This window comes from Eulemur rufifrons, chromosome 8 (assembly GCF_041146395.1).
Source record: "Eulemur rufifrons isolate Redbay chromosome 8, OSU_ERuf_1, whole genome shotgun sequence".
NCBI lineage: Eukaryota > Metazoa > Chordata > Mammalia > Primates > Lemuridae > Eulemur > Eulemur rufifrons.
In genome coordinates this window covers 67,705,338-67,727,185 of record NC_090990.1, presented here as the reverse complement: position 1 = coordinate 67,727,185, position 21,848 = coordinate 67,705,338, and the positions used below count along the sequence as shown (strand labels likewise).

Below are 21,848 nucleotides of genomic sequence, written 5' to 3'. Positions count from 1 at the left end.
CTGTGTTACTGAAATAGTCTCTCCCAGGACACAGCTCTTGCCTGTTAATACCTGGTGAAATGGCTGAGTCTGAAGTAAACACCAACTCTAGGATTCATAGAAATGTTTGTTTCACATGTAAACTAGCTATATAAATACACACTCATTTATAAGGATATAAGTACACGTCTTGATTAGTGGCAAGTCAGCAACATTAAACCAATAATTGCTACCATTTGGAGAGGTTTGGAGGCAGATGCATCTTGGTTTAAACTGATACCTTAAGTAATTGTAGCATTTGTTTTGTTTTGTTTCCAAGTGAAAACGGGCTGTTTCTGGTTGTCCTGGGTTTGGACCATGCAGCTAGGGAAAAGAGGCTTTTTCCTCTCTGAGGATTATTTGTTCCCTGCCTGCAATGTAAGCTTTATACTAGTTGCAAATAAGAAGCAAATTTAAAACATAAGAAAGAAAAAGGGTCTGTTATTTAATTTCCATGATGTATAATAATTTCTTTATTGTGGCACAATGAATGGGTTCAAATTCCTAATCATGACACCATTCCTAAAGTATGTTGTTTAAGTTTTAGAGTAACATGTCATCAAACAGCATGAAATTAATTTCCTAATGATAGTAAACATAATGTTACTACTGTTATTATTATTATTATCATTATCATCAGAAAGATCTATATTTCTAATGTGGCTGCTATTCATTAGCTCTGTGACTATGTCTTTAAGTCTGTTTCATCATTTGTAAAATTAGGATTCAAATTACTTAGACTGCAGATCTCAAAGGATAGCTAGGATACAGTAACATTTACTGAGCATGTGCTATATGCCAGTGACATTTTGGCATCTTACATGGATTATTTCACATAATCTTTACAGTACCCCTATTATCCTCATTTTGCAAACAGGGAAACTGAAGTTGAGAGAGGTTAAATAATATACCTGAGGTCCAATAGCTTCTAAGTGGCAAAGCTGGGATTTGATTCCATATTGGGCTAAGTCCACTCTACTATATCAAATATAAATGTGCATGGACTTTTTCAACTGTATGTTATATATTAATACTTACTTATAGAAATGTAGGTACCTGAAAGGAGCATTGATTCTCATCCAGAGTATGAGGGGGATTTTATATATTACTACAGATTTCCTAAAAAGTCCATATGATTTCACTGATATCTTAAGCCAAAGGTAAGGGAGTTAGCAGAATCTTTCAGAAGTATCACATAAAAAAGATGATATTTATATAATATTAAAATCTTCACCCATTATTTGCATAAATGTACTTAATATCATAATGCATTTAAAAGAAGCATTCTACACAAAGCAGATATTCATTCATAATAACATTCAAATAATGGAAATAATTTTTTATGCAATTTGATACATTAGCCTAAAAATCTTTCCTTTCATGTCTTCTTTTATAAAATGCTAATCAGGGAAAAAATTCATCTTAGCTACTGTTCTCCTGAGATGTTTCTCTTACATTTTATTCAAACCAAAGTCTAAACCAAAGATTTTTAGGAAGAACATCCATCTCTCCTAGAATTAGTCTGGTTACCCTTGAAGACATACTCTAATTCTTTCCATTTCTTGTATTTCCTAAATGTTTTCTATCCACACTTAGTATTCTTTAACCAAAGTAATGCTCGCTACTTTTGTGCTGGCACTAATGGAATTCTAAATACTTTCCCCTTGAGTATATAATCCAAAATATATTGTTTTGGCCCTAGGCTACAAATATTTTGTTTTACACATCACATACTGTGGTTTTGAGAGCGGGAAAATTTTAAAAAGCCAAAACACCCTTTGAGAAGAAAAGGATAGGTAATTACAGTGAGCAGCTACCATCTTAAGTCCCTAATTTTGAGACAGTTCAAACACCAAGGTGGTCTTGTATTTCTTTTAGTTTTAGTCAATATTAACACAAATTATTCCATTAATAATTTAATTCCATTAATTTAAAGAGGCATTATATAATAGATCCTTCAAACATTACTAAAATTTCCTCTGAAGAGAGAAGTAATTTGTATATTAACCAACTAATACCTTTCAATTTACTTCTTAAATTAAAATATGGAAATATGAGCTAAAAAGATAGACTTGAAATAAAGAGCAGCAATGAAGGAGAAAGAAATTGGTTTTGAATTGTGAGTCTCTGCACACACACACATACATAGCAGGTTCACAGGAAAAGAATCTTGATTTAATAATGAGGGCACAAACACTAAATAAAACAAGAGGAAGGGAAATATCTCTACATGATTCGTTCATATGGTTAGTATAAACTTCAGTTTTTGCTTGAACAAAGACAGGAGAAGTACTATATCATAGTAAATGTTAAAGACTAAGAATCATATGTCAGGAAAAATAATTTTAGAAGGTGCAATTCAAATGGTGAATTTAGGAAATTTCACCTTGGAATTCTTGCCAATCTAAAACCTTTGAGATCTTTGAATAAATAAAAGTGTGCCTAAGTCGGAAATCTTATTTTAGAGTACAAGAGGGTCAAATATAATTGTTTGGATTCATTTTCTCATTGGATGAAAGCCAATAGTTCCTGGTAAGTGTAGTTATATTGAGTCCTACTATTAATCATACACTTTTCTTATTTTCAGTTCTGCCGAGAAACAACTGTGGCAGACAGATTGAGTTGGCACAGAGAGATCAGAAATGGGAGAGCTCTTTTCAGGCAAAGATCTAGATGATCCTTAGAGAAGGAGTCATGGACAGATTGATCAGACAAATTCAGAAGTGTTTGAAGCTAAAACCCAAAGGATTTATTTTCAGTGGGGAAAGAAAGATCACAGTCCCTGCTATACTCTTTTACAAGAGCCTTTAAGTAAACATTAATTCTTCATGTACTGAAAAACAAAATTCTTTCAGGTTAAACTTTGTTTTATTTTTTTATTTTTTTTTTTTGGGCCAATATAATCAAAATTTAATTACAAATTCACTTTACAGTAATGAAATTATCTTTTTTTTTCAATTTAATTTTACAGAATCAAAGAGTCTAACAGTATATCTTGTTAGATACAGTATGTCCTCATAATGTATACATTATTTCTTGTACAATGATATGAAATAATATGGGAAATATTCATGATAAATTATTAAGTGAACAGTGCAAGTTAAAAACAACAGTTTCATATTTTTTTTCCCCCACCCCCCCTTTCCCGAGTCAGCACCTTCAAGTGTTACCACTCCCCAAACGGTGCGCAATGCACTCATTGTGTAGGCATACCCCCATCCCCTCCCCCACCCCCCACCTCAGTCTGATGTCCAATTGGTGTCGTTTCCAGATTTGTATTTAGGTGATCATCAGGGAAACCAATTTTCTGGTGAGTACATGTGATGCTTGTTTTTCCATTCTTGGGATACTTCACTTAATATAATGGGTTCCAACTCTCTCCAGGAGAACCATAGAGATGTCGTATCTTCATCATTCCTTATAGCTGATAAACTTTGTTTTAAATATTTTTTTAAATGTTAGAAGTTGTGACTTGCGATGAGGTGTGAGAGAGGGGAAGGAGGAGCACACAGAGGTGTCAAAGGTACTGATAATGTAATATTTCTTATATGATATTGTTTCTTTCTGCTTTAAATTTTACATACACATGATGAACTCTCTTTCAATGATACATTTCTTGATAATTATTTTTAACATTAGGCGATGCCATTCAGTGTGTTATTATGATTCTAAGCAGTTCAGTTATCTGGTAGCATATCTTCAAACTATTATTTGAAAATTATTTATTTATGCACATCTATAACAACATTGCATTCTAATTAAAAAGTGTAATATTAAAATTTTTAAAGGAACTTTTAGAATAGAATTTTGTCCTATGAAAAATGACAGAAATTTCCAGAGGAGATTTAGGAAAAATAAATCTGGGTAGAAACTAGTGAAATACCTAATATTCCCATAAATCGCTCTATAAATAATAATAGTGCTATAAAATCATTTGGGTGGAGATATACTAAAAAGTTTAGAAAAATTTATATCTCTATATAGAGTTCTCCCCCAATCAGTCTCTCTCCTGTCTCCAACATGCTATAACATCTGTTATCAGGAGGACTGTTTGTAACAATTATTTTTTAATGGGAAGAGGGAGTCAGGGGAGAAATCTCTAAAGTTTCAAAGGCAAATTCTGAAATACCAGAATATACATTTCAAAATTAATGGGCTCTCTGGTAATGCTGTAGCTTTTGGAATTCATTCAAAAGGGGTTTAAAATGGAAATGCTGACAGATTGTGAACCTGAGTGGTATGAATGGTGCCACTGTAACACTTCACTATATAGGCATGAGGCCCATTATAACAAACATCCCCTTGGCCATACTTTAATTTTTTAAAAATTTTAAACAGACACAAACAATCACATTTGTTTGGAGGGAAGACCAAAATAAAATATCAGAGTAGCTACTGGGTGAATCTACCATACGTATGTTTCCCTTTTATTTTATCATGGTTCATGTTTGGACTCAGATTATTCTAGGCTCTTGGTTCTGACCTTAAAACTGATTAAGGCCCCCTGCCAGAGAAAAGTGAGTTGACTACAAACCATTTAGTACCTCCATTTAGTTCACTTCACAAATGAGCAATATGGAATCTATTCTAAAGGGCTAGAACTGTAAGACAGGAAAAATAAAGAGGTAATTGGGATGGCAGAGATATGTAATTAATAGACAATGGGTTCATCTTAGTTCCTTTTTTTTTTTTTTTTTTTTGTTTGAAGAGGCTAGCTAGGCTACAGCAGGTGTGTAATGATTGAACTGCATAAGCTTGAGATTCTGCTCAAAGGGAATATGACTGGTGGGACTGGAATGGTGGACTCTTAGCATTATGCAAAATATGTAGAGTGTCTGTTTCTGTCTAAGGGAACTACTGGTTTTTATGTCTAGTCCCTGTCAATATGTTACACTTCCTACAAAAACTCAGAATCCAGCAGGACATGGCCCACAGCACCACGAAGACCCTGGGGATACACATGGAAGAACACATTATGGAGCTCACTAGATCCAGGAAGATCTTCCAAGAAAGAAAGATCATTCCGCCAACTGTTTTAGATATACATTTGAGTAAATTTATAAGAGACAGAGAATAAAGGCCCACAACAAAAGAAGAAATATCCTAACATAAACAAACGGGAGGGAAACAGTAGCAGCAAAGATCAACAAAGTTTGAGTAATAAAAGGAAATCCAGATAAGATCAGAACTGAAAAAATTCCCTCGACAACCAAGCCAAGGGTTTTCATCAGTTTCCCTAGTGAGGAAGGATTGAGAGATTTTTTCGTTTGTTATCTGTTGTGTATAAACATGTCTTGGTTAACTATGTGACAAAATGTATGTAGTTCTCTTCCCAAAGTGAATATTAAGTCATTTTTCATGGATCTTTTTGTCATCTTAAAGTCCCTCGTTAAAGAACAGGTATAGAGGCTGGGCTCAGTGGTTCACGCCTGTGATCCTAGCACTCTGGGAGGTCAAGGTGGAACGATTGCTTGAGGTCAGAAGTTCAAAACCAGCTTGAGCAAAAGCAAGACTCTGTCTCTATAAAAAATACAAAAATTAGCTGTACATGGTGGTGTATTCTTGTAGTTCCAGCTACTCGGGAAGCTGAGGCAGGAGAATCGTTTGAGCCCAGGAGTTTGAGGTTGCAGTGAGCTATGATGAGACCACTGCACCCTAGCCTGGGCAACAGAGCAAGACTCTGTCTCAAAAAAAAAAAAAAAAAGGAATAGGCATAGCCATGGCTCCCCTCCTTATTATTGCAACCAGAGTAAGCATCCCTTGTTACTTTAACAAAGTCTATGTCTCAAACTAAGTTGCCTCATGTTCCAAACACACAAAAAAAATTTTAACTTCCAGGACCCATATTTTAAACTGAGTAAAATTTAAGCATACTTCTTTCAAATGTTTCATCGATTTCCAAGGCATCATAGCCATTTGCACTAATATAAAAGAATCCTTCAAATTGCTCTGGTCTAATAGAGAAGAAAATTAGGCTAAGTCCAGATTTCTGAAAGACTCTCTATGATCGTTCCAGCCTCATCTCTATACTGTAGCTATTCCAACTACAGGTCCCCAGTAACAGGGTCAGGGCCTTTCACACCTCTATGCTATTGCCCACACTGCCACTTGTCCCCAGATTGGCTTGACAAATATTACTCATTCTTTTTTTTTGAAATGGAGTTTTGCTCTGTCACCTGGACTAGAGTGCCATGGTGTCAGCCTAGCTCACAGCAACCTCCAGTTCCTGGGCTCAAGCAATTCTCTTACCTCAGCCTCCCGAGTAGCTGGAATTAAAGGTGCAGCCACCATACCTGGCTAATTTTTCTATTTTTAGTAGAGATGGGAACTCACTCTTGCTCAGGCTGGTCCAGAACTCCTGACCTCAAGCGATCCTCCCACCTTGGCCTCCCAGAGTGCTAGGAGTATAGGCGTGAGCCACCCACAACCCCGCACCCAGCCTAAAATACTACTCATTCTTAAAGGCCTGAGCTTTGAAAGTCCCATTCACCTGCAATAGAGTTGTGCGCTATTCCTTTGTGCCCCAATTGCCCTATATCATCAGTTGGTTATTCTTATGTTTTTCTATCATCTATACTAGTTGGTTTTTCTTACTAAATTCTGTCCCTATCAGGTTATAAACTCCTTAAGAGTAATATTTATATTATGCCATATATTTTCATAAAGCCTGGTCTTAGAACATTACCTGTTGTATAGTAGGCATGCAATTTCTTATTTGTTATTCATTCACTCATTAAATAAACATTTAAGCATGAAATTTCAATTAAGTCAGAACTATTCTTCCCAGGTATACATGAATAAAAGTATGATTCATTAAGAGATTTCACATGCAGTCAGTAAGTATTGTATTGGTAACTAAATCAAGAATGGCTTAGCATGTTAACATATGATCACTGCTCTATCTGCATCAAAATTACCTGCAGTATTTTGTTAAAAATGCAGATTCCTGAGGACCACCTCAGATATCCTCAATCAGAATGTATCTCTAGGGATTAGACTCAGGAATCTGTAATTGTAAAATTCAACTCATGTGACTTACATACACACTAAAGTTTGAGAACCATTGGATTCCAAAGAGCATGAATTTTAGAATTTGATGGATCTGAGCCAGGGTTTCAGCTCTACAATTTATTTGCTTTGACTTTGGAAAAGTAAATTAACCTGTTAGAGCCTCACTTTTCTTACTTATAAAATGAATATAATAGTGTTTCCTCGTTGGGTGGTTGAGAAGATTATATAAAATAAGGTAAAGCACTTAGAACTATGCCCATTACACGAAGTGTTTCCTAACATCAAATTCTCTCCTTGTCTTCCCAGCTTCATTTTGTTCCTCAAATTCTCTTCAGCAATCAGATTACCTGAAAACAAACACCACACTCATCCTTAGATCTCCCCTGTGCAGAATTCAAACAATCTTGACATCATCATAATTTTGAATATGTTTGCTTGAACTCTACATATGCTAAAATATTCATATCGTGTTTTGATCTTCTTATGGGGACTAATCAGATTTTAATATGGATTATATTGAAATTTTACTTTGGCAGAAATGGATATCCCCTTTCTCGTTTATGCCAAGACTTGCAATCATGTGAGGTACGATTGTAGCCATTCATTGCCTCCCTATTAATTTCAGAGACTGGCCTGGTGCAAATTAACTTTTCTTCCTCTTCCGTGGAAAACAGATCTTTTTATGATCTTTCATAATATTGCCATTATTGTTGAAAGAATCTTATTCCAAAATATGGAAAAGTTTCTTCCACTTCTACACTTCAGAAAATATTCTTACCATTAGTCTGTTTTCCTTTTTTGAAAAGTGTGTGGTCTTTATTCACTTTGAAAATATTGGAAAAGAGAAAATAGAAATGTTCCATACTGAATTTTCTAATGCAATTAGTAAGGTGGGAGGAATTTTAACTTAAGGTGGATAGAGGATCATGGGTTTGAATTAGAGTTTTTATATGTCACCACAGGCAGATAACTACCCACAATCAGTTCTGAAGTGACTTTTGATAATGTTATTGTATTACTGATTTCTATAAATTAAGTTCTCTGTTAAAGTTAACAGCATTTTTTCTGAGTATTCATGCAAAATATGCTAAAATACTTGACATCAGCTTTTGGAAAATTGTAGTGCTAATCACAAATGGGGAAAACAAAACTTTTTAGAAAAGAACCAAATGTACAATGAAATGTGAGAGAAAGAAGACGTTTTATTTGGTCCTTTAATAATTCCAAATGGCAATTATTATTGAAATACTTTCTAAAGGAAAAGACTATATTTCATCTTTCCTTACATTTGAAATTAAAAATCTTGACTTTTTTCTTACTATATTCTTACCTCAGCCTACTCATTCTTCAGTTACCTTATAAATAAGATTCCATCAATACCCAAGCAAACATCTGCCAATTGCTGTGTAACTATTTCACCTAACTGTAGGTTCTCTGTAGCCCACTTCCATTCAGCCTATTCTTTTATTAGTATAAGAATAACTCTTCCCTTATGCTAGATGACATTGAAAAACTTAGTATCCAGTTAGTAGAAAAGTAGTCTACTACTTTGAATATGAGTCTAATACTGTAAAATATGAAAAACTCCATCTCTGGATGGAGGCATGTAAATCTGTCATTTTATAATTTCAAATATAAATTTTACCTTTCCTAGAAAACTATTCCAGTAGAGGGCTCCAGCTTGCTTTAACACATAATGGAGAAAAAATTCATAGGAAGATTTGTGAACACAAATTTTTAAAATGTAGAGTTTTCTCCCTGTCATGACTATACAAGTGTGTATGTATTTACCTACCTACGTGGTTGTCCTAGAGTCCAGGTCAGTTTACAGATCTGCTTTTCTCTAGCTACACAAACACATTTTAATCCACTTAATAATGTCTTTTTGCTTCTTCCCTAGAATATTCTCCACGTTAGTTATGCCAAACCACCCATACTCCTCAGGGGCCCAAATCCAACTATTTACTTCAGTCTTGAAACTTATTATTTCCTTTTCTGATTTATGTAAATCATATCTTTTAGTGTAAAAAATAAAAATGGCAAAATAAAAAAGAATGAAGTATAAAATTTAAATCAATATCATTAATTTCACCATTCAGAAATTATTTTTATGCTACTATATTTTGGTATATTTCCCTTCAGTCTTTATTCTAGGATACATGACATACACTATGTGCACCCATATAAATTGTAGATAGCTTCTTACCTTTTTTTTGCCATTAAATATTTTAAGAATTTTTCCATGTTAGGAAATATTCTTCAAAATATTATTATTTCATAGTCATATAACATTACAGTATCTGAATGTACTATGATTTGTATATTTAGAAGTACAATAATACTGTGATGATCATCCTTATATATGTGTCTTCATAGGCAGATCTGATTATTATTTTCTTAAGATGTATTTCTAGAACCAAAATCACTGATGAAAACATATAACATTTTGAAAGCTCTTACTCCTTATTGGCAAATTTCTCTCTAGATGTACCTATTTATGAGTACCTGCTTCACTCTGCCCTCACCAACGTTAGATGTTATAATTTTTAAAACTCTTTATCATTTACTTTGGGAGCTCACTATGTTAAAGTGCATTTCTTGAATTGAATTGGTTACATAGTTTTCTATATTTTGGACCAGTTTTATTTCTTCCTATGTAAATTTCAGTTTTCTTTTGCCCATTGTTTGCAATTCTATAGTCAACATTTTTCTTATTGATTTATAAGAAATCTTCACCTTGACATTCTACAAAATAATAATAATAATGGTAATCTGAACTCTTTCAAAATGGTCAAGGTCATGACGTGACCAACTGTTCTGAGTGGGGTTCTCAGGACATGGGATTTAGCACAAAAAGCAGGAAAGTTGGGCAAATAGTGATGATTTGGTAACCTTAACTCAGGAACTGTTCCAGATTAAAGGAGACTAAATGCAACTGAATATAAGACGTGATCCTGAAGCAGGAAAAAACAAAAAGGTTTACTATGACATACAGAGATAATTGGTGAAACTTAAATAGGTCTATAGATTAAAGAATAGTACATTATCACTATTAATTTCATGCTTTTGATAATTGAACTGTGGCTATGGAAGAGAATAAACTTGTTTTTAGGAAATACACACAGAAAGGGTGTGCTGAAGGGGTAAATTGGTACAATGTCTGGAATTTACTCTCAAACAATTGGGGGAGACAGAGAAAGGGAGAATATGATAAAGTCAACATGGTAACATGTTAACATTTGTTGAGCATAGCGGGAAGGGCATGTGGAAATTCTTCCCACTATGTTTTGCAACTTTTATAAGTTTGAAATTATTTCAATATTGTCTGCCATGCACTACAAATATTTCCCCCAGTTTGACATTTGTCTCTTCATTTGTTTATATTGTGTATGATTTTTGTTTCTTTATTTTACCACTTGAAAATTTTAAATGGTACTTCAAGGTCTTTCCGAGAGACTGTGTGTCTTTGAGAGCCAGCGGGAGTCTGATGGTTTCATCCTCAGTTCTTAGCAGCATCTGGAATCTACTGCTGTCCCATAAATATTTGATAAACAACTTAATAAATATAAATAATCTTTTTGGTTTTATCCTTTACTTTTATTCATAAAAAGATCTTCCTCACCTCTAAAGAAGATAAATTTATATATATATTTACTTCTAAATCTTCACAGAATTTAGTATTTTTATAGCCCATTAATGTGTCTGAAATTGACTTTGGAATACAGCATGAGGTAGCAATAACTTTTTTTCTCCCTTAGGACTAATTATTTCAACCCTGTTTGCAAAGTGGGTCTTCCTTTCTATAAAGTTTTTTTTTGTTTGTTTCAGCATATTACAGGGGTACAAATGTTTAGGTTACATATATTGCCTTTGCCCCACCAAGTCAGAGCTTCAAGCATGTCCATCCCCCAGACGGTGAGCACCACACCCATTAGGTGTGTATATACCCATACCTTCCTCCCCCCTCCCACCTGCCTGACACCTGATGAATGTTACTACTATATGTGCACATAAGTGTTGATCAGTTAACACCAAGTTAATGGTGAGTACATGTGGTGCTTGTTTTTCCATTCTTGTGATACTTCACTTAGGAGAATGGGCTCCAGCTCCATCCAGGATAATACAAGAGGTGCTAGATCACCATTGTTTTTTGTGGCTGAGTAGAACTCCACAGTATACACATACCACATTTTATTAATCCACTTATGTATTGATGGACACTTGGGTTGTTTCCACATCTTTGCCATTGTGAATTGTGCTGCTATAAATATTCTGGTGCAGATGTCTTTTTTATAGAATGTTTTTTTTTTTTTTTTCCCTTTGGGTAGATGCCCAGTAATGGGATTGCTGGATCACATGGTAGTTCTACAGAGTTTTGAAATGCTACCTTCATTATATACCGAATTTTATATCCTTAAGGATCTATGGCAGAATGTTGTATTCTATTTCAGTAGCCCCTTATCTTGAAACTCTTTTCTTTTGAGAAGAAGGGAGAGAGAAAGAGAGAAATTATGAGCATAGACTTTATCCAGCGACAGTATGAATTGGTTTAAATCTTGATTACCAGTTTTGCAATCTCAGGCAATTTAATTAATCTTTTTCTTCCTTTATTTACTTCTCTTTATAGTGAGGATAATAAATACCCACTTAATATGACTAAGAGGATAAAATTAGTTTATACATATAAACACTTAGAACAATACTGATGCATAGTAAGCACTATGAAGTATTTGCTATATTATTATTATTGTCATTAAACTTTTATTTAGAATCTAATACGTTCAAGGGATGTGCTAGCCCTAGAATCAAACTTTATTGATAATATAATCCTGGTGGTATGGCCCTATAACAGCACTGTTCCAATAGATTTTAAAAAAATGTTATATTGAGGTCAAATATACATATATAATTTACCATCACTACCATTTTTAAGTGTGCAGATCAGTAGTAATAAACACATTTATATTCTTTTTTCCCCCTTCCTCTCTTCCTCTCCCCTCCCCTTCTTCAGCCTCTGGTAACCACTAGTCTGGTCTCTATTTCCATTAGATCCACCTTTAATAACTCCTGCATATGAGTGAGAACATGCAATATTTGTTGTTCTGTTCTTGGCTTATTCCACATAACAGAATGGCCTCCAGCTCCATCCATGTTGCATAAATGGTAAGATTTCATTTTTTATGGCTGGATAATATTCCATTGTGTATATATACCACATTTTCTTTATCCATTCATCTGTTGATGGGCATTTAGGTTGATTCCATATTTTGGCTATTGGGAATGGTGCTGCAATAAAAATGGGAGTGTAGATAGCTCTTTGATATATTGATTTCCTTTCTTTTGGATGTATACCTAGTAGTGGAATTGCTGGATCATATGGGAGTTCTATTTTTAGTTTTTTGAATACCCTTCCCACTGTCCTCCATAGTGGCTGTAATAATTTATATTTCCACCAACAGTGTTTGAGGGATCCCCTTTCTCCACATCCACACTAGCATTAGTTATTGCCTGTCTTTTTGAGACAAGCCGTTTTAACTGGGGTGAGACAATATTGCACTGTGGTTTTGATTTGCATTTCTCTGATGATTAGTGATGTTGAGCGTTTTTTTCATATATCTGTTAGCCATTTGTATGTCTTCTTTTGAGAAATATCTGTTTAGATCTTTTGTCCGTTTTTAATTGGATCTTTTTCTTTGCTATTGAGTTGAGCTCTTTATATATTCTGGTTATTAAATCCCTTGTTAGATGCATAGTTTGCAAATATCTCCTACTTTGTGATTTGTCTATTCACTTTGTTGATTGTTTCCTTTGCTGTGAAGTATATTATCATTTTTTTCTGAGCTCCTATACTACTAATTAATAATACTATATGCTTCTTGTTCTATCTCCTTTAGTTCTGTACTATTTCCTCCCACTTTCTATAAGTTTATATCCTTGGCTCTCTGTTCTCTGTTTCAATAGTATTTTCTTTGAAAATAGACTCCACTATCAAAGCTTCAAATAACATTTTGTGCAGATGATGAAGAAATCTATAACTCTAGCTCTGGCCTCTTTCCTGAACTCTCTCTCTCCTTTATTCTATCGAATAGTTCCCATAGAATGTCCTACCATGATCTCAAACATAACATGTTTCTGTCTGAATTTGTTGTCTTCCCCTTTGACATTGGCCAATGTCATTTTTTTTATCATTTAGGTTTTCAATTTCATGTATGTCCTTCCTCCCCAAACAAACCAGTTATCAGCTCTTCTTGATTCATTTTAATAATTATTCTCTTATTTAGCTTTTCTACCATTCTCATCATAGTTCAAAATATTAACATATCTCAACACCTACACCTAACTTATTATTTCAATCCTAACATTTGATACTCACTGATCTTAAAATGGGAATATGGAACATAATTATTTATCAGTTTGGAAATTCTTAATTAGTTTCCTATTGCCTTTAGGAGTGAATATTAAACTGTAGACTGCAAAGTCCACAAAGGGAAGAATTTTCATGTATTTTGTCCACTAATATAACTCAGTACCTAGAAGAGTTCTTGGCACATGGCGGGTAACGTGATGCGTGTTTACTAACAACTGACAGAGCACTTTACCTGGCATTTAGGGACTTCCATGGCTTGCCCCCAGCCCCTCTTCCAATGCTCAAACCTCTAATTCATGCTGATGAATCTGCTCTTTTCCCTGCAAATGATTTAGATATCCTTCTCTTGGTCTATTCGCTGTTAGTCTTCCAATCATACTATATTTCTCCTCACCTGTGTAAATCCTTTTTGCTTTTCATGGACCAGCTAAGTCTCAAGGTGTCTGGATAATCTGTCTTGATGGATGCTAATCTCTATCATCCTATAGTCTATAAGGATTTAAACCTTACATGGTTTATCTGTTACCAGGCAAATGCCTCCTCTCCCCAAATGAATGTGCTCTGTCTGAGAGTATGTGTGTTCTTTGGCATCTGCATGATAAGGACTCCATTAACTCTAACTAGCAAATATTCTCTTCTTACACTCAAAGAACCAGAGATACATTTTAATTACTTCATTTTATACAATATTCCATTATTCAGATTCAATATTGTGAATAGAAAAAATATTTCACACCTTACGTAACTGATGGTAAAATGGAGACAGAGGTTGTTACTTAAGATCAGCTAAATTCTCTTCTACTGTTCTTTCCATTAAGCCAAATTAGCTGTCCTCTGTTAGTTGACCAGTGAAAAGCAGAAACACCAGAGTTTAAGGCCATTTAGGAACGACTATATTCCCTCAGCCCTGGATTTCTAGGAGGATTTCAGAAAGCTGTTGTTATCTGTTAATGAAAATTGGAGGAGGATTTTACAGTAGCAAAACCTGGGAGGAGGGAATCTTAACTAAGTGATGAAGGTTGACATCACCAGTATGAGATATATCAACATCATGTACACCCAAGATGATGTCCTGAGAAGGGAACAGCATCACTTCGGTGGTTTTTATGCCCCAAATACATAACCTGAATATGATGATGAGACTATCTGACACAAATATAAATTGAGTGACCTTCTACAAAATGACTTCTCAGTGCTCTTCAGAAGTGTCACAGTCATGAAAGACAAAGGAAGGCAGGACTGCTACAGATGCAAGGAGACCTAGCAATTCAGTTAATTGCTTTGTTAATTAATTAATTAAACGCAGTGTAGGATCCTGGGTAAGGTCTTGGACCAGACAAAGGACATTTATGGAAATGCAACTCTTTTATACATCTAAAATTATTTCAAAATAAAAAGTTGAAAAATTGAGAGGGGGAAGATGAATTAAATTCTATATTCTTGCATTGAAAAAAATACCAAGCTTGAGAGTGACATCAATCATTTTCATTCACTAATACAGTCACTTTAACCCTTATTGTGTGTGGGTGTGTAATGTGGTGCCCCTTTCAGTGCGTGCAAGGGTCACCAGCTGTGGATGGCACACGGAATAGAAAGGAAATATTTGGAGTGATATACAACAGTCACTCATTCAACAGACACACTGGGTGTAGTATTTTAGGTACTAAAAACACAGCAATGAGCATAATAATAGATCCCTGGCCTCTTGGAGTTTCCAGTCTTAATAAAGAAAATAAAACCAGAACTTTAGTTTTGGATTTGTTTGTTTTGTTTTTGCAAAAATCAGAAGGTAGACTTCTCAGTATGATAAGGCTGTGGAGAGATAATGGAGGCTTGTGTCAAAAAAGAAATTTGTTACAAAAATTGAAGAAGGTATTCAAGTTGGTAAGGTTTTGGTGTGTTAGTATGGTATTGATGCATAACTGCGGGCCATTAATCCACGTTTGTGAGCAGGAAAAGGGCAGAAGTCAGAGAGGTGGATTACAGGAGAAAAGTCAGTAGAAAGTAGCAAGGGGGACGATTAAAACAGACAGGTAGAAAGGAGAAAAGTTGCAGTCAGTTAATACGATTAGGCCACACGGCTAACTGCAAATAAAGCAAAAAGGGGGGTGGGATGGGGATGAAGGACTCTGCTCAGCTAAGTCTGATTTCAAAAGGTGTGGGTGAAGAGGGCAGAGAAACAGCCTGAGGATAGGAGACACGCAGGAGGAAAACATCAAATTGGGAACTACTGTGATGGGGAATGGTACACGGACACTGAGGACGGAAGCATACTAGTCACCTCCAAGTGGGAAGGGAAAGCATCCGGGCGGTGCCGGGAGGCAGAGTGCGCGCCCAGGGTGCGGCCCGCCGGCCGACCCCGCGGGGCTGGGGAACCGGGGCGCCTGGGCTGGGCGCTGGGTGGCGGAAGGTTTCGGGGCATGGGGGGAGGTGTGCACTGTTTGGTGATGTCATTGCAAGTCAGTGAGCGGTGAAATTTAACACCGGCCGGATTTGCTTGGCTGCTCTTCTTCCAGGCTAAGCAGTCGGCAGCAGTCAACGCCGAGCTCCTGCAGTTGCCACCGGCCCCCTCGCACCGACTTGATTTCCGAAGTGGGTGTGTGCGCTTGCTGGACAAATGTTCGCGCGCGGGCTGTTTCCAAGGACTTCCTCCCCCTCTTCATCTCCTTCCCTCCCCCCACTCCTTTCTCCTCCCAAGCCCAAATCAGAGGACTCCACTGGAGTCACAGAGTCGCCTTTGAACCGCAAGTGAACTCCAGGGCTGCGCTAGCCGCCGAGCTCCCGCTGCCGCCGGCGCCCGGTGCCTCCCTGTGAGGTCCACCTCCTCCCCGCCCTCCCAGGGGAGCTCTACCCTGGGCTCGTCCCTAACCGAGCCAGGGCGCTAGGAAGCCTATCTGTCCTCCCCTTCGGGTGCTATTTCCTACCCCTCTAACCACCCCCTTCCTTTTTTTTTTTTTTTCTTGTGGCAAAGTTGGAGCATGGTTTTCATGTGATTTTTCCCCCCTTTTTCATGGACAGTACCTGCACCCTTAGCAGTTTCGAGTTGGCTTCTGTTTTCCGTTAGCGCTTTGCTGCACGGACAAATGCATACAAATGCATTTAGAAGCCCACAGGACAAGGCATGGAAAAATCTCCCCCACGACAAAAACGTAAGTAGCCCACCCGGCCGGGTAGGGGTTAGACCAACCCTTCTCTCCACCCCCTGGATCCACTGAGCCGGTTGGAGATCTGTGGTTCATCTCCTTGGCACTTTTTGGCTTTGGGAACGGGCGAGCAGCCGTGGCATCTTCCCCTTGTCTTCTCAATTTGTAAAATACTGTACTTGAAAGGAAGTTTCGTGCCAGCTGGTCTCAGACAGTTTATGCTACAGCGATCCTGTGGCTCGGGAGGAAAGGCTAGCTGGCTGGAGTCCCGACGTCCTCGAGCTGGGCTCCGGTACTCACCGCCCTCGCGCCCTCCTCCCCTTCTCCTCCCCAGGGCCCCGGCTGAGGTCCTACTTCCCCGCGGTGCTCCTCCGGGCGTCCAGCCTGGCTATTGCTGCGACACCAGAGGTTCCCTGGGCTCCGTGTGCGCAGCCTGGACCTCTGGGCACAGACATGGGGCAGGGCTGCCCGGTGTGTGTGTGTGTGTGTGTGTGTGTGTGTGTGGCGGGGGGGTGGGGGGCGTTGGGGCGCTGCTGCACCCACGGGCTCAGAGGCAATCGCCTCTTGTTAGAAGGCCAGCAAACGTGCTGCCCATCCAGAGCGGAGGCTGCGCCCTGATCTCTGTCAGTGGGGCAGTGGCGTTCGCAGCAGGGCACTAGGGGCTGGTCCCGGGGAACGGGGGGGAAGGGGGGGCGGGGCCGCCCCTCCTGGGGAGTGTCTGGGCGGGCCCTAACGGGCACCCCACCTCCCTTTTCGGTGCTGCATCTGCTCCTACCTCCTCACTGGGAGAAGGGCATGGATGGGGGTGCGCGGCCTTGGCTGGCTGCCCTGGTCCCCCTGGAAGAGGTCGATGGGTTACACAAGTTTGCTTCTGGTTCTGGGAACGAGAGGGCCGAACGCGGCCGTGGTGGTTTTCTGCGGAGTCTGCCCCTCAGGAGAGTAGGTGGGAGGAGGGCCGGGGCCAGAACTGACCGCGTCCGCTGGGGGCGGGCGGAGGCGGGGCGCGGAGAAAGACCGCCCTGTGGCAGTGTTTGTACGAACATGTGCTTCCCAGCCGCGTGCCGCCGAGCCGGGCCGGGTTCGCGCGCGCTTTCTCCTCCGGCCCCTGGGAGCCTCTCCGGCCTGCTTCCCCGCGGACCAGGACGCACCTCCCCGCGCGCGGCCTCCGATGACACGGTGGGGAAGAAGGCTCCCAGCCTCCTCAAACCCGTGCGGCGGCGCAGCGCTCGGGGCCGCGGGACCCGGGTGCGAGAAGAGGTCAAGTTCTGCCGGTTGCCTTCCCAGGGCGGCTCACGCAGGTCGCACGGGTGTCCCAGGGAGGAGGTTTCCCGCCATTTTTCTTGACAAACGTCCCTCTGTGTGGACTGGCCAGGAGAACGTGACGGGATTCTGTGGGACCGGGCGCATCTTCCCGCTGATCCCGGATTGGTGCCGAGAGGCTCTAGCCCCCCGGGTCCGGAGAGCCCCCGCGAGAGGCTGGGAGAGGCTCCCCACCTCCTGCCCAGCCGCAGCCTCCGCGTGCTGCCCTCCCTGCAGCTCCCGCCACGAGAGCTTTCCTTCTGCCACCGCGTGAGGCCCACGTCTGACTAGCATTCCCCTTGGTGCTTGGGACCAGCCTCACGGATTAAAGCAGATCTTTTGCTCCTGGCCTCTGTCTCGTCTGGTTTACACTTCCCTTCCAGACGCTCCCAGAAAAGGCCCTGCATAAATTCTTGGGCAGTTTGGGGTTTGTAAATTGGGTCCAGATGATTGGGGGGAGGGAAGCAGGGAAACCAAACAGAGTGGATTACACCGGAGGCACTTCTGAGGAAAAATTATACTACGTGGAATGGAAAAAGAACCCGTGTGGAGAGACGTCGGGTTGGGTAGCGGGTCCTGGGTGAAGGTGCTGGTGGCCCCTGACCTCTTAGAGGGCCTGTGGGTCGGGGGCCTCGCAGACCTTGGCTATCTCATGATGTCCAGTTTGTTTCCTTACAGGAGCTAGTGGGGATGGGCTGCAGCGAATTAAGGGTAATTCATAATTACGTCAGATTACAGAACTCACAGCTCCAACCACACACGTGCAGACTGAGGAAGAGGTAGTCAATGATTGGGCTGAAAAAATTGTTTCTAGAAAAAAAATCCGATCTTCGTAAAGAGTTTGGAGTTCTTCAGTTTGAAAAAATGCCACAAACCCTTGGATGGGGGGGAGGGACTTGGGAGAAGCAGCTGATTAGCTGATGATAATGTCAAGCCACTGAAGTTCCTAATGAAATCCCTGAGGTTTTAATTTTCTACCATCCTTTTGTGGTGGCGTTTTGTAAGAACAGGAACAGCTTTTTAAAATCACAGTTCTGATTAGTCACCCAAAAACATTTACAGTTTTAAAACTGGATCCTTAAAGACATTTTCTTTCATGGGACTGCTTTTGTATGAGTTGCCTAATGTGAATTTGTGGAATTATAAAAGGAAACTGAAACCCAAAGTCAGTGTTAGATACATGGATTGCCATTATGGTAATTAAAGTGTTTCTGTAACATTAAAAAAAAAGTTTTGGATATAAAGATCCATTTCTTAGCTGGCATGAAATTCTATTTTTTTAAAGTTGCTTAGTTATCTTTCTGTTCAAACAAATGTTTAAAATAAACTGATGTCTCAGGGAGAGGAAATGTAATTTATGGGAAGTAATTTTGAGTGTTGTTTAGACATTCTGCTTGGTAATTTGTGAAGCTGCAGAAGGAAAATAAATTTTATTATGGGCATTAGAATAGCTGTGCTAGTTTCCTTGCCATGCCTTGCAACTGTGACTTATTTTAGAATTTATAACTCAGAGTGAGAAGTGAAGACTGTTGCATTTTCATTCACATAAAAGGCTTACATTCTGCCATTCATTTACTCATCATTCATTCTCTTATTTATTCAAGAAATATTTACTGAGCTCCAACTGTATGTACCCAGTGTGGTTCTAGGCAATAGGGACACAATGATTGAGCAAGACAGAGACACAATTGCTACCCTCCCAATAAGTACAGTCTAATAGAGGAAATAGTACGTTAAAACAACCAAGTATAATAAAATGTGATGAGGGTATATGTAGGAAGGGCATCTAGCAGTCCTGCGTAGATAGGTACGGTAAGGAAGGATAATACTGGAAGGAAAAGCTAACCAAAGGAAATGAAATCTTGACTGATACCTAAGTGGAAAGGACATGGTGTTTTCCAGACAGAGGGAACAATAAAAGGGTCAGAGGTGAGACAGCACAGTGCATTTGAAGGCCTAAAAGAAATGAAGTTGGTTGGAGCACAGTCTAAGGAAAAAGTGACTAGAGCTAGAGTTGGAGAGAGAAACAGAGACCAGATCCTGAAGGGCTTTTAAACCATGCTACTTTCTTAGCTAAACAAGTGGAGGTTAGGGAGACTTGACTTTTCTTGATCTTGGGATCAGTGTGCAGGTAGAAGATGCTAGAGAAGTAATATACTTGTTGAAACTCAAGACCACCTGATAGTTTCCTTGGCTGAAGATCGATTCATTCATTCATTTAAAAATCTTTATTTAACACTAGGAATTGCTAGGCTCGGTAACAATCACAATCTCTGTGTTATTTACTGTGACAGACTAGGTGTATTTTTCTTCCATCCCACTAACTGGATTCTAGGTACTTTGACTATTTGAAGTCCTTAAGCATTTCTCTTTCTTGCACTCATGAATTGCTTGAATGACTGGAATTAATCAAAGGCTCTATAGGTTGAGTATCCCTTATCTGAAATGCTTGGGACCAAAAGTGTTTCAGATTTGGGATTTTTTTTCAGATATTGGAATGATTGCATATACATAATGAGATATCTTGGGGAGGAGACCCAAGTCTAAACATGAAATTCATTTATATTTCATATGCACCTTAAACTCATAGCCTGGAGGTAATTTTATACAATATTTTTAGCAATTTGTGTGTGAAACAAAGTTTATACTGTGACTCATCACATGAGGTCAGGTGTGGAATTTTCTACTTGTGGCATCATGTCAGCACTCAAAAAGTTTCAGATTTTGGAGCAGTTAGGTTCAGATTTTCAGATTAGACATGTTCAACCTGTAGTATGTTTCACACTGGATTAGTTATACAGAGTACCTACTAAGTTGAATTGATAGTCTGAAAAATTCATTGTATGTAAGTTAGTAGCAATACTACATTGCTCCCCGAATCATCCAACTTTATCCCCACTGCTGTGATGAGAACTTTTTTCAGTTATTTTGGGAACAAAGAACACAAATTTTACTTTCTGGTCTTAGCAGCTAGTAAAGAGCAAAATCTGTAAAGCTGTCATGACTTTGAGAAGGTTTTGGCACGTAAACATACTGTGGTGGAAATCATTGAAATTATTGATGTATATCACATGTGTGTGTTTTTCAGATGACTTCACCCTCTTTAATTGGTTTAAAAGAAAACTACCAACTCATAAAAAAAGTTCCCTAGTCACAAGATTTTGCAAGTCCTTCTTACTATTGTAAACTGCATCTATGTAGGAATGAGCTGCAGTAGCCTGAAGACATATAATACCTAACTTCAGAGTCTCATGGGTACCCCAAACAAAAAGGTCCCTGAGATTCCCACAAAGTAACTTGGACCCTTCAGATAAAGAGAAAGTTAAATAGCTCTAAGAATCATCTAGGGAAGATGCCTGGGATGGATATTAGTCCCTTAAATGTTCAGAGTATAGTCTTTGGATATCTATTTCCTGCCTTATTCACTTTAGACCTTTATTCTCACATGTCCGGTTATAGTTGTACTGTGGTTGATGGTAACCTGACAATGTGGCTAGCCAGCCAGACTCATGCAGTGTGTTTCATATTTTGTTAGATATCAATATCATGGGCTATATTTTTTGGACCTTTATTAAATGTTTGTTATCATATTGTTGGCTTCTTTTAAATCTGGTCTGATTTTGTTAACTGTCTGGGTATATATGTACTTCTGTAACTTTGTATTAGTGTCACACCGTCCAGACGTGCACAACAGTAAATGAAAACAAACATGTTTTGAATATTTGAAAAATATTCATATTTAATATATTTTTTGTTGGAGTAAACTAAATATATGAACAAATTAACAAACTTAGTAGACTATTTTCAGTTATTTAATTAATATAGAATTTGGCCCAAACTGTAGGAAGACCTTTCCAGATTTGTAGTTTAATAACACATTTATTAAAATTCGTTAAGTATTTTAATATATGATTTATATAACATCTTGCTAAATAATTTGATTTTTGTCCCTTAATGCCAGTATACTAATAGGATCTCATCATACAAATTGTAGGGTTTTAAATTTGAAA

The 21,848-nt window shown here is 38.5% G+C and overlaps 1 protein-coding gene across 2 annotated transcripts in view; it reads left to right on the top strand.

The window, feature by feature from the left end:
* The first annotated feature begins 16,112 nt into the window (after positions 1–16,112).
* Positions 16,113–21,848, top strand: part of COL24A1 (collagen type XXIV alpha 1 chain) — a 331,682-nt gene continuing 325,946 nt past the window's right edge. The window contains exon 1 of one of the 2 annotated variants that reach the window (XM_069478155.1): positions 16,113–16,545. In XM_069478155.1, the coding sequence (XP_069334256.1) occupies positions 16,490–16,545 (56 nt within the window). In that variant the 5' untranslated portion in view covers positions 16,113–16,489. The remainder of the gene's footprint in view (positions 16,546–21,848) is intronic. The other variant, XM_069478156.1, reaches the window with a different exon arrangement.